This window comes from Rana temporaria, chromosome 3 (genome assembly GCF_905171775.1).
Source record: "Rana temporaria chromosome 3, aRanTem1.1, whole genome shotgun sequence".
Classification (NCBI taxonomy): Eukaryota; Metazoa; Chordata; class Amphibia; order Anura; family Ranidae; genus Rana; species Rana temporaria.
In genome coordinates this window covers 492,042,464-492,055,993 of record NC_053491.1, presented here as the reverse complement: position 1 = coordinate 492,055,993, position 13,530 = coordinate 492,042,464, and the positions used below count along the sequence as shown (strand labels likewise).

At 45.6% G+C, this 13,530-nt stretch overlaps 2 protein-coding genes across 2 annotated transcripts in view; both read left to right on the top strand.

Moving 5' to 3' along the window:
- Positions 1-7,940, top strand: part of LOC120930820 (C-type lectin domain family 10 member A-like) — a 42,427-nt gene extending 34,487 nt beyond the window's left edge. Inside the window, exons 8-9 of the mRNA XM_040341999.1 lie at positions 1,701-1,852; positions 7,896-7,940. Coding sequence (XP_040197933.1) covers positions 1,701-1,852; positions 7,896-7,940 — 197 coding nt within the window. The remainder of the gene's footprint in view (positions 1-1,700; positions 1,853-7,895) is intronic.
- A 1,690-nt stretch (positions 7,941-9,630) lies between these two features.
- Positions 9,631-11,796, top strand: LOC120931042 (C-type lectin domain family 10 member A-like). Its single transcript, XM_040342167.1, has 2 exons — positions 9,631-10,014; positions 10,416-11,796. Exons 1-2 carry the CDS (start codon positions 9,857-9,859, stop codon positions 10,573-10,575), a joined length of 318 nt encoding a protein of 105 aa, XP_040198101.1. The 5' UTR covers positions 9,631-9,856; the 3' UTR covers positions 10,576-11,796.
- The last annotated feature ends 1,734 nt before the right edge of the window (positions 11,797-13,530 follow it).

Here is a 13,530-nt window from a genome sequence, read left to right as displayed (position 1 = left end):
TTTCCTCACTGTATGTATATATATATATATTTATTTATCTCCAAAATAACAAGACCTCTTCTATAATCACCAACATAATAAGACCCCTTCTATAGTCTTCAACATAATGAGACCTCCTCTATGATCTTCAATATAATGTAACCCCTTCTATCGTCTCCAACATAACAAGACCCTTTCTATAATCACCAACATAATGAGACCTCCTCTATAGTCTCCAATATAATGAGACACTTCTATAGTCTTTATTAGATCATTGGACCTCCTCTATAGTTTTTAACATAAAGAGGCCTACTCTAAAGTCCTCAACATAATGAGACTCCTGCTCTAGTCTCCAACATAATGAGACCTCCTCTAAAGTCCTCAGCATAATGAGACCTCTACTATAGTCTCCAACATAACAACACCCCTTCTATAATCACCAACACAATGAGACCCCCACTGTAGTCTTCAACATAATGAGACCTCCTCTAAAGTCCTCAGCATAATGAGACTTCTACTATAGTCTCCAACATAACAACACCCCTTATATAATCACCAACAAAATGAGACCACCACTGTAGTCTCCAACATAATGAGACCTCCTCTAAAGTCTCCAACATAATGAGACCCCTTCTATATTGTTCAACATTATGAGACCTCCTCTATGGTCTCCAACATGGGACCTCTATAGTCTCCAACATAATGAGACCTCCTCTATGATCTTCAATATAATGAAACCCCTTCTATAGTCGTCAACATAATGAGACCTCATCTATAGTCCTCAACATAACGAGCCCTTTTCTATAGTCTTCAACATAATGAGACCTCCTCTATAGTCTCCAACATAACAAGACCCTTTCTATAATCACCAACATAATGAGACCCTGCACTATAGTCTCCAATGTAACGAGACCTCCTCTAAAGTCTTCAACATATTGAGACTCCTTCTATAGTCTTCAACATAATGAGACCTCATCTATAGTCCTCAACATAACGAGACCTCTTCTATAGTCTCCAACATAATGAGACACTTCTATAGTCTTCTTCAACATAATTTGACCTCCTCTATAGTTTTCAACATAATAAGACCTCCTCTAAAGTCCTCAACATAATGAGACCCCTTCTATAGTCTCCGACATAATGAGACCTCCTCTATAGTCTCCAACATAACAAGACCCTTTCTAAAATCACCAACATAATGAAACCCTGCACTATAGTCTCCAATGTAACGAGACCTCCTCTAAAGTCTTCAACATATTGAGACTCCTTCTATAGTCTTCAACATAATGAGACCTTCTCTAAAGTCTTCAACATATTGAGACTCCTTCTATAGTATTCAACATTATAAGACCTCCTCTATAGTCTTCAACATGAGACCTCTATAGTCTCCAACATAACGAGACCTCCTTTATGATCTTCAATACAAGGAAACCCATTTTATAGTCTTCAACCTAATGAGACCTCATCTGTAGTCCTCAACATGATGTAACCCCTTCTGTAGTCTCCAACTTAAAGAGACCTCTTCTATAATCAACATCAAAATTAGACCTCTTCTGTAGTCTCCAACATAATGAGATCCCTTCTATAGTTCCCAGTATAAACAGATGTCTCTATTGTTTATCGCTTTCATTTTAACAACTTCACCTACCTTAAATAATGTGACCAGAAGAAATCTTTAGATGTCTCAGCACCCTCTCCTTCCTCTCTCCCCTCCCCCTCAGGCTCTGCTGACCCATTGTGTGATTGGGGTTGGACGCACCACGGCTCCAGCTGCTACTTGTTGATCAAACGTGTCCAGCCATGGTCATTGGCTAAGAAGGACTGCGAAGACAGGAAGGGTCACCTGGTGATCATCAATGATGTGGATGAAATGGTGAGAATAGAGGGGTGATGTTGGGGCCTCTTTAGGAGATATAATGGGGCAAAGGTCACTCAACTGGACCCCAATACCTGTATACAAGAAGATTGGTGAGTGACACCAATAAGAGGGTTCCTGGAACGCAAAGTGGGAGAACTGGAAAAGAACTGAGCCTGTACCGGCCCAAGGAAAGTCAGCTTGAAGGGAAACCTGTACATAGAGAAATATGGAGGCTGCAATTGCTGCTTTCCTTCTGAAAACGCTATCTGCCTGGCTTCCAAACTTCCATAGAGTACACATGCAGATAACAAAGTCAGCATCTCATGGGATGCATGTGACAAATTCTGACCGTATTTCGCCTAATGCAATGATTTCCTATGACCATCAGCTCCATCTGGTGGCCATCGTGTGGTATTTTTCCTGATTGAGGTATTTTAGGAAATATACCTCATTATGACCACTAGATGGAGCCGATGATCATAGAAAATGAAAGCATTAAACAAAATACGGTCAGAAGTTGTCATGACTGGGCCAATGCTTATCACATTCCTCCATTTTTTTTATTGATTATGCAATGTATAAGATTACTGCAGAATATATAACACAGGTGTAACAAAATATCCCACACTCCGCTTGAGTGCTTCCGTCATATACCACTTCCTCCCAGTCTGGATATAGATATCAGATATTCCAACTGCTCACAAGCACACAACAAGACGATACTTGTTTGTCTGCTGAACATGAACTGTTTATTAGAACCAGAATACAAGTCTTATATACAGTATAAGAAGGAGGTTCCCCCTCCTGCTCATATTACTCTAGCAATACACAGAAACATAAATTAACATGAGCTAATTAACTAATCACATAAAGCAGCCGTTGTGACTCCCTAACTACAATACACATTATCATACATATCAACAAAGAACACCTTCATACAATTGCAGCAGAGGCAGCAAGAAAAATGGCTGCAGAAAATGCACGGATCTAGCACACAGGTGATCAGCACCACTTCCAAGGCACCCTCCTCACCCATCAGACATACTCAGCCAATGCAAGAGGGGCGGAAGAGGGGGAGGTGAGAAAGAGAGATGGGTGATAGAGAGATTCGATGGCGCTGACATTAGTATTGATCACAGGCAAATTAGGCGGCCGCAAGAGCCCTGTGAGTGCGAGGCTTTAGGTGACCGCCTAATTTGCCCAATTAGAGAGCCGCCTCTGAATTGCAGGGTCAATTAGCACAGACAACAATGGGTGAGAGATCCTTAGAAGTTATCCTAGACTTATTTGCATTATAGCAGACAGACAGACAGACAGACAGGTGGCTGGAGTTGATGACATTAGCATCTAACAGTAAGTGTCCCAACAGTATGAATCAGTCACTCTTTCTAATATGACATATACAGGATACCCAGAGTCTGTGTTTCTTGGGAGGACAAGGACCTGAATCCAAAGTACCACCACCTACGGGATCCCCAGGCATAAAGCTCACAAAGAGCATTGTTCCCCCAAATGCCAGGGCCCATGATTGAAAGGCAAGAGGCTAGCATTTAGTCCCCTCCAAAAGCCTCTGTCCCGGGTGAGTCTGTCACATTTCTCCCCCATCGAAAGTCGACAAACAAGGTCCCAGACCTCCACCTGGTCTGGACATGCGTTAGTCAGGCAGAGTAAACTCACATAGTCAGTCCACATGATCTCCAATCTTGGCTGCAAGGAGTAGCTGACACCAATAGGTGCTGGGAAGAGGTCATTGACTCTCTGTCCGGCTGCCAACGCTGGTCAGAGGGGCCGATCGCCCCAGCTTTCTGAAGCTTTAGAGACAATGTAGGTGCTAGGCAGTGGCCAGCAGCTCTCTGCCCTGTTGCCAGTGATTCAGCTTGGAGTAGCAGCTTCACTACATCAGCTTGTCGCTGAAGAGATGGACCGACTGCCCTGGCTCCCTGGATCTCCACAGCTGTTGCTGGTGCTGGGCTGAGGTTGGTAGCACTCTGCCCTGTTGCCAGCACTTCTGCTAGGGGACTCCACATCATCCGCTTTGGCTAACTGTTGGGGCAGGAGGCTGGATTTCTCCACACCCAAACTGTGTAGCTGCCATTGGGGAGGTGAGCTGGCTGCTTCCTTTTCTAATTCCGTCATCTGGCTGCTGGGTCGACATGTCTATGGTACTGTCTCCCAGGTGCACAGATCTTTGCTGGGGAAGAACGATTGCGATCTCCACCCTGGCCGACTTCTAGGGAGGAACGAAGAACACCTTCTCCCCCTACATCTGCTGCTGGGAAGTGATCACCACATTCTCACCCTGAGCTTCTGGAACTGCCACAGGTGTGGGGCAGAGGTCTTGGACCCTCTGTCTGGTGACCAGCGCTTCAGCTAGGGATGAATTTTGGTTTGGTAAATTATCCACCACTCGATTCTCCCTCCTTCCTTCCAACACAACAGTCCCGCTCACCATAGTCCCAGAAGTACCACAGATACCAGCAGTCCCATCACCAAATAAAGTCTTCTGTTTAGAAAAAAACACCAGCTGTTTCAGCGTTCATACGGCCGTCCTGCTCTGAAGTTTCAATGTTCATGCGACAATCCTGCTCTGCAACCCTAGTGTCCACTAACCCACATGCAGAGCCTGCCAGGAAGTCGGCACTGCGCTGCACTAATCACAAGCAGTGAGACATTGTCCCGATGCGCGGCTACGGAGATCGGGAAATGTCTCGCTGCCTGTGATTGGCGCAGCGCAGTGCCGACTTCCTGGCGGGCTCTGCATGTGGGTTTTTTGGCGAATACGCCTGAGCTCATCCTTAGTGTCCACTTGGGATTCCTTCTCACAGCCAGCAGAAACTTCTCCGTCTGGATACACGCCATGTCCTCCTGCATCGCAAGGATCTGTTGGCAGGTGCAATCTCAGGAATGTCCCCCACACACTGAGAGAGATTTTCAGCAAGAACTTCATCTTCATCTGATGAGTCAGTGCCACTCAAGGATTCCATTTCTGTTATGGCCTGCAGCAATCCGCCATTTTCCTCAACCTCCTCCTGATAAGATCCAGGCTGCTGGGGGGAGGGGGGCAGATACCGACTCAGATACGACAGATCCTGAGACAGGGGTAGTACTGGGCATGGGCGTCCGCTGAAATATTGTCAGGGGAGGGCACTTTGGCAGCGGCGATACACAGTCGCATTTCACCCTTTCTTCAAATGCTAGCAGGGGTTAAAAGCGCCCCACTAGCGGCCGAATAGCGCAGCTAAAACGATGTTAAAGCGATGCTTTTTACCAGGTGCCTTACCGCGGCTAGCTGGCAGTGTGAAATAGCTCTTGAGATAATTCAGGTTCACTCCATGTACAGACCCCCCTTAAGCACAGATGGACCCCCTCCTTCAGCACAGACCCCCCCATTCTGCACAGACCCCTCCATTCAGCACAGATGGACCCCCCATTCCGCACAGACCCCACCATTCTGCACAGACCCCTCAATTCAGCACAGGCCCCTCCATTCAGCACAGACCCCTCCATTCAGCACAGATGGCCCCCCTGCAGTACAGATGGCCCTCCATTCAGCACAAACCCCCCCATTCAGCACAACTCCCCCATTCAGCACAGATGGACCCCCCTCCCCCATCCCATTCAGTACCTAAGGTCAGCCATCAGCGCGGCACAGCACAACACTGGAGGGGGAGGTGGCTTCACTCGCTGTGCCTGTGTGACATCCGGCCAGGGACCGCTCAGACAGTCCGCGACCGCGAGAGAAGGGGATGGTTGGTCAGGTGGTGCAGTGGTGTCACCCCGCAACAGACCACCCCCTGCCCCCCCTTGCAACACCATGGCCAACAGCTCGCTTCTCTCTCTGCCTGTTCTAACCTGCCTATCACTGTGGCGCTGTCACTGCTTCAGTCGCGGAGGGGTGTCATTAATATTCAACACCTTCTCGATTTTCCAGGGGGGGTCAATTGCCCCCCCTTGCCCTATGGAGCGGATGCCCATGGCATAGCTCCCAACTGTCCCTGATTTCGAGGGACTATCCCTGATTTGGAGCAAAGTCCCTCTGTCCCTCTTTGCTTTTCATTTGTCCCTCATTTTGGTCTGATCCATATAGTTGTATAAAAATGTATATAAAATGCACTTTTTATCTTTCAAAAAGTGTTTCCCAGTGCTAAACCTTTCATCCAAATTCTAAACTGCTTAATTTGTAAATTTTAAAAGCCAATATAAAGGAATAGGAGTGGTAAAAAAAAGTCCTTGTGGATTTAACTAACCTTTTTTTGGTTAATTCTCCTTTAAGGGGGTGTGTCAGGGGGCGTGTCCTATGCCTACATATGTTTGCAAGTAGGTGTCCCTCATTCCAATATCAATATGTTGGGAGGTATGCCATGGTACTGGGGCCACCATGTGAAGCCACTTCCTTACCCCCACATCTATACTGTCACCGTTGCTGTGGTATCCACCTTCTGGCTGGAACTGGCACAGGCACTCTCCTTCATCTGTTGGAATCTCTCCTCATTCTCATACTTTTCTCTGAACACACCGCTGCGTTCCTTCAGAGAGGCGACCAACTTCTCCTGCTTCTTCAATGCCTCCTCCAGAGACTTCAGCGTGGAGACTTTCCTCTTAATGAATTGGGGGGATCCGCGCTTAGGATAAGGGGATGTTAAGCTGCTGCCTCCCTAACAAGTCTCAGAGAGACCTGGAAATAGTAAATAATTGGATTAGAGGGTGGTGGCGCTGCTTGTGCTTTTTGATAAGTGTCCACAAGATGTCCTATGTGTAGTGAGATATTATGTTTGTAGGGGAGCTTCAATTACTAGGAGAGACCAATGGAGGAGGGGCTCCTAGACCTGCATGTCGTTATGTCCAAACATCCAGGTGCTACCCCCTATTATTGCTTGTGATCAACACTGGTGACCCAATGATCTGTTGGTTCTACCAGTGAAATTGATGTATATGTTTCAAAAGAGTGTAAAGAAAAAATAATAAAGAAAAAGAAAAAGAAACAATACAGTGGGATTAGGACCACCAACAAAATTTTGTCAGGTCTTAAACCAAAAATAAGTGCAAAGCGACAATTGATTAAATGTGAATATATACCGTCCCTAGATAGGGTACACAGAGTAATGGTATTGAAAAATATATATGTTGGCTGTTAATTGTCAATTAGGAGTGAAAAAAACAGCAACAGTGAAAAGTAAACATGTAGGGAGTGAAGTTGAACGTCCGGGCTCAAATATATAGTTAATCAGAATAAACAAACAACCCTCAGTGGGTGTAGGCAATTGATTGCTAAAAAGATCTCTTGGTTAGCCGGGATCTCAGAGACCAAACAAAAGTTCAGTTTGGAAACAATGTATCACTGATGACAAAGTGCATATTTAAGGAAAAGCAAAATAGTGACTTCATGTGATTTTCTTCTTGATGGATTTTAACGTGACTTTTGTGCTCCCTCTGCTGGGTCCCCACTCACCAGATGTTGGCACCCCTAGGGGCAAAGGGCAATGGTGGTGGTACCTCGGTATTTGTTGTTGCGCTGGTTTATATTTCTAAACGGCAGGAAAATTCTTTATCACCTCTCCAGAGGGGGAGGGAAGAGAATCCAAACAGCTTCCAGGTGTCCAAAGGTTAGTAATTAAAAAAGAAAAAAAGAAATCCACATAGCGTGACACTGCGTTTGCAAGACAAAAAAAAACAGGAATCGCCTTTGAGAACGTCATACGACGAAACGCGTCAGGTGACCCAGATGCAAGCACACACGTACGCACGGCCCACCAGCTGACTGTATCGTTGTCCTCCGAGCCGCGATTTGCCTGAACGGGAAGCCACGAACGCTCTCTGCTGACTGCACGGCGGTATCGTGTGACACAGGCTTCTCCCATTAGCTCGTGATCAGGAACGAATAACAGGGCTTATTGTGCCATTGCAGCTCATTTTTATTTTATCTAAATCTGCATTCTTGTTTTTGAATGGCCCACTGATTTTTAATTTCATTTTTAATTTTATTCATTCCTTGTTAACTATTTCCTGGAAATGTTTTTTTAAAGCTATTTTTCTGCTAAATCTTATATCTATCCCACAGGGATTTGGGATTAATGGTTGGTTTGTCAAACAACCTAAACAATAGCAGATCTATATATGGATACATTTTTTAAATAAAGACGTTTGGTCTTTTTCTCTTGCAAACGCAGTGTCACGCTATGTGGATTTCTTTTTTAATTACTATCCTTTGGACACCTGGAAGCTGTTTGGATTCTCTTCCCTCCCCCTCTGGAGAGGTGATAAAGAATTTTCCTGCCGTTTAGAAATATAAACCAGCGCAACAACAAATACCGAGGTACCACCACCATTGCCCTTTGCCCCTAGGGGTGCCAACATCTGGTGAGTGGGGACCCAGCAGAGGGAGCACAAAAGTCACGTTAAAATCCATCAAGAAGAAAATCACATGAAGTCACTATTTTGCTTTTCCTTAAATATGCACTTTGTCATCAGTGATACATTGTTTCCAAACTGAACTTTTGTTTGGTCTCTGAGATCCCGGCTAACCAAGAGATCTTTTTAGCAATCAATTGCCTACACCCACTGAGGGTTGTTTGTTTATTCTGATTAACTATATATTTGAGCCCGGACGTTCAACTTCACTCCCTACATGTTTACTTTTCACTGTTGCTGTTTTTTTCACTCCTAATTGACAATTAACAGCCAACATATATATTTTTCAATACCATTACTCTGTGTACCCTATCTAGGGACGGTATATATTCACATTTAATCAATTGTCGCTTTGCACTTATTTTTGGTTTAAGACCTGACAAAATTTTGTTGGTGGTCCTAATCCCACTGTATTGTTTCTTTTTCTTTTTATTTATTATTTTTTCTTTACACTCATTTTTCTACTCACTTGATGCCAGAGTTGATCTATACTAAGGCCTACAGTACAAACTTTACTTTTTGCCTGCACAGTGTCCTGGAAAAGGCACTAATAATTTATATAAATTTTGTATAACACTTTATCTCACAGCAATTTAGGGTGTTAAACCCTGAATTATCACCTATTTCACAGTGCCCTGGGGGACACTTTACTTTATAATTATTTTTTGTGTTTTCTATTTTTTAATTTGGATATCACGGAACACTGGATCTGTGCACCTATTGCACATATTATCACTTAGAGGTTACACCTTGGAACCACCTGAGACACCTTTGAATATAATTGGATACATCTATCTGAATTAGATAAAAGTACATAGGATATCATCAGAACAGAAATTTAATCTACTGGCTGCATTTACACTCTTTTGAAACATATACATCAATTTCACTGGTAGAACCAACAGATCATTGGGTCACCAGTGTTGATCACAAGCAATAATAGGGGGTAGCACCTGGATGTTTGGACATAACGACATGCAGGTCTAGGAGCCCCTCCTCCATTGGTCTCTCCTAGTAATTGAAGCTCCCCTACAAACATAATATCTCACTACACATAGGACATCTTGTGGACACTTATCAAAAAGCACAAGCAGCGCCACCACCCTCTAATCCAATTATTTACACTTTCCTCTTAATGTTTCCAGACTTATTATGCAGGGATTTATTTTTCCTAAGATCTTCTTTCATGACAGCAAGTTTCTGTTCCTCCTTAGCAATGCGGAAAATCTGTTCACCATTTTACCCTGGATGACTGGTAAGGACTCCTCTTGCATAGGAATACCCCCATGATCCATTGCAGCTTGGGTACATGGAGAAGGCCTCTGTGCCTCTGGAGAGCCTCCACCTTCCTCTCATCCCACCCACGGCATGGTGGTAGGGGGAGAAACCTGCAGGACAGGCCCAGGCTTGATGTTTCCTCCAGCTGAACCAACAGCACTTTGCAAAACAGCACCACCTGGTGGAGAAGCTCCTCTGGTACAGAGACTGATGTGACTGGCTCAGTGATCTCTGTACAGCACCACGGTATATATCAGAGCTATACAAATGTATAATAATAATAGTGTGTGACTGCGGGTGGACATTAGAGTGTAAGCTCCTCTGGTACAGGTAATGATGATAAATGGCCTCCATCACACTGTCTTATTTGTCTCTCTAAAGGGTTTTATGAGGACATTCTCGCAGTCCGTTTGGTGGGTATGGATCGGTCTGAAGGAGGAGGTCTCTGGCTCGAAATGGGTGGACGGGACTTCTTATGACAAAACTTCCAAGTAAGAGACGTAATCCCCAAACATTAAAGCTCCTCCCCTCGCTGCACAGAAATCGATTGTCCCATCAAAGTGAAATGTCTCCCTTTCTGAGAAGATTGGGGAACACGCCCCCTACAGATCTCTGCTTGTTACTGCAGCCAGACTATGCATCCTGAAATGTCCTGTACAGCAGCACTCATACTGGGAGAGGGAGAGGCAATCAGACTATACTACAGTGTACATGTGCTGACAGGAGAGAGCCGAGGGAGCAATGTAATGGGCTTATCTGTAGTGTATGAAAGTCAGGTTGGCCTCATGGAGGATGGACTCCCTCCAGGGGAAGATTTCCTCCACCCTTGCTTCAGGTCAATGACAGCCTCAGTCTGATCTCTACTATCTATTCTATCTCTTCTTTCCTGCAGGTTCTGGCAAAACGGTGAGGTGGATTATTGGTACGGCACATGGATGTTTGATACACATGGAACCTGGGAGGAGTGCGGGCAGCTGCGGGATGGAAATGAACTTAGAAAAGTCCATTGTTCCACCGACTTCCCATACATCTGTGAGAAGAAGATGTCCTGACCTGCACTGATGAACCCTAGAGAACACCTGATATCTCCACCCACTCATCACTCCGCCTCCTGCACCACAGCGTCCTGACCTGTACTGATGAACTCCAGAGAACACCTGATATCTCCACCCACTCATCACTCCGCCTCCTGCACCACAGCGTCCTGACCTGTACTGATGAACTCTAGAGAACACCTGATATCTCCACCCACTCATCACTCCGCCTCCTGCACCACAGTGTCCCGACCTGCACTGATGAACCCTAGAGAACACCTGATATCTCCACCCACTCATCACTCCGCCTCCTGCACTACAGTGTCCTGACCTGTACTGATGAACCCTAGAGAACACCTGATATCTCCACCCACTCATCACTCCGCCTCCTGCACCACAGTGTCCCGACCTGCACTGATGAACCCTAGAGAACACCTGATATCTCCGCCCACTTATCACCCCGCCTCCTGCACCACAGTGTCCTGACTTGTACTGATGAACCCTAGAGAACACCTGATATCTCCACCCACTCATCACTCCGCCTCCTGCACCACAGTGTCCTGACCTGTACTGATGAACCCTGGAGAACACCTGATATCTCCACCCACTCATCACTCCGCCTCCTGCACCACAGTGTCCTGACCTGTACTGATGAACCCTGGAGAACACCTGATATCTCCACCCACTTATCACTCCGCCTCCTGCACTACAGTGTCCTGACCTGCACTGATGAACCCTGGAGAACACCTGATATCTCCACCCACTCATCACTCCGCCTCTTTTGTTCACTAGCTTTAAGTACATTCAATGTGTGGGCGTTACCTAGGATGGTCTGCATGCAAATATAGACTTCCTAGGAAAGCCCACTTCTCCAAACTGGCATAACTCCTCCCAAGAACCAACCCACTGCTGGTATCAGGTCTGAGGACCCTTGAGAAGAGTACTGAGGCAGGATAATGTGACGGGTTCATAAAGCTTTGTACAGCCCTCTGTTGTCCCCTCCCACCTTGTGATTAAAAATGTATTTTAAAAATGTTTAAACTTATTTTTACTTTCATTAGCATGTTAATGTGGGGGGAGGGACTAGTTTAAAGCTGAACTCCGGGATAATAAATCCATTGGTCATGTGTCTTCTTCCTAAATCTCGGTAAACGTTTTGTATTGCTTCCAGATCTGTGCAGTAATCGGGGGTGGCCAGTCCATTAGGGGTGTTCTGGCGCCACCCCTTCTCTCCAGGCCACCCCCCTATATGCAGTGGAAAGATTCGCCAGGGTGAATCCCCCCACCAAAGCACCTTGTCCCCATGTTGATGAAGGAAAGGGCCTCTTTCACACAACCCTGGCCAGGTGGTTGTGGGGGGGGGGTCTGTGATTGAAGGGCTTTATTGAAATCTGGAAGTCCCCTTTAAAAAATAAGGAAGCCCCCAGTTACCGACCCCCCGTACGTACATAAATGAATAAAGAAGTATGTAATACCCCTCCCCCAATCAGAGGGGGAGGGGAGAGAAGAGCCTACACTGCGCACGCGCCGGAGTACGATCAATAATTCTCGGCCCAATATTCACAGTTATCGCTGGTGACCTGTAAGGGGCTTTAGAGGTGTGGCCTATGGAAAATATAGGGGGTTGAAGTTTTTCGCCATTTCACAGGCGCACGCAGTTTTGATGTGTTTGGTATCTATCTTTTATATTTTACCAAGCAAATTGGCAATATGTTGCGTTTGTGTGCCCTAAAATTAACGTAACCACTTCCGGACCGCCCGCTGTCATTATACGTTGGTACTTTGACTTTAAATACCAGGGGTTATGGCAGCAGATAGCTTTCATAACCCCCGCTATTTTCTTAACCACTTGCTTCCCACCGGACGTCTATATACGTCCTGGCTTTGAAGAGGGATACCGTTATGGTGGCAGCTAGCTACCATAAACCCGGTATCCTCTTCAAGAGCTGGCGGTTCTCTTTCAGATAAAAGTGGTCTCTGCGGGGGATTCGCAGCAAAATCACTTTTATTGGTGGCGGGAAAGGGGCCCCCCTCCCACCGCGCTCCGGTGCTCTCCGCCGCTTACCGCCAATAGCGGCGGAGGCGATCCGGACCTGTCCCTAGCCTGACATGGAGACGAGTGAGGGGAAGATGACCCCCACCCGTCTCCAAGTCATTGCGGGGCGGAAGCAACGTCAAAACGTAACTTCCGCCCATAGCTCTTAAAGGGACATTTTATTATTTGTTTTTTTCAAATGCCAATTTTTTTTTTGCATTTTAGTGTAAATATGAGATGTGACGTCTTTTTGACCCCCAGATCTCATATTTAAGAGAACCTGTCATGCTTTTTGTCTATTACAAGGGATGTTTACATTCCTTGTAATAGGAATAAAAGTGACCCGTTTTTTTTAAAGAACAGTGAAAAAATTAAAAATAAAAGGTAAAATAAATAAGAAAAAATAAATAAACGCGCCCTGTCCCGCCAAGCTCGCACGCAGAAGAGAACGCATACGTAAGTTGCGCCCACATATGAGAACGGGGTTCAAACCACACAAGTGAGGTATCGCTGCGATCGTTCGAGCGGGAGCAATAATTCTAGGGGGCTGTGTGGCTTCCCTCAAAATCCAGACCAGACCTGAATCGCCTAGTATGGATTAGGGGGGACCCCATGCCATTTTTTTTTTACATTTTGGCATGGGGTTTTCCTCAAAATCCAGACCAGACCTGAAGGGCCTAAAATGGATTGGGGGAGAGTTGGGATTTATTTTCTTATTTTGTCTTTGCAGGCAACTCCTTTTTTTATATATACAGCTGTCAATGTAGAGCCCCGCTGACAGCTGATCAGTGATGGCCACTCTTGCAGGATGCAGGCGCGCCGCCCTTCTAATCCATGTGTCCGGCGCCTAATCTACATTCAGGGTGTCGGACGCACGAAATCCAATGTTTTTTATTATTATTATTATTTAGAAGCACGTGATTAGAGCTAGAGGCTCT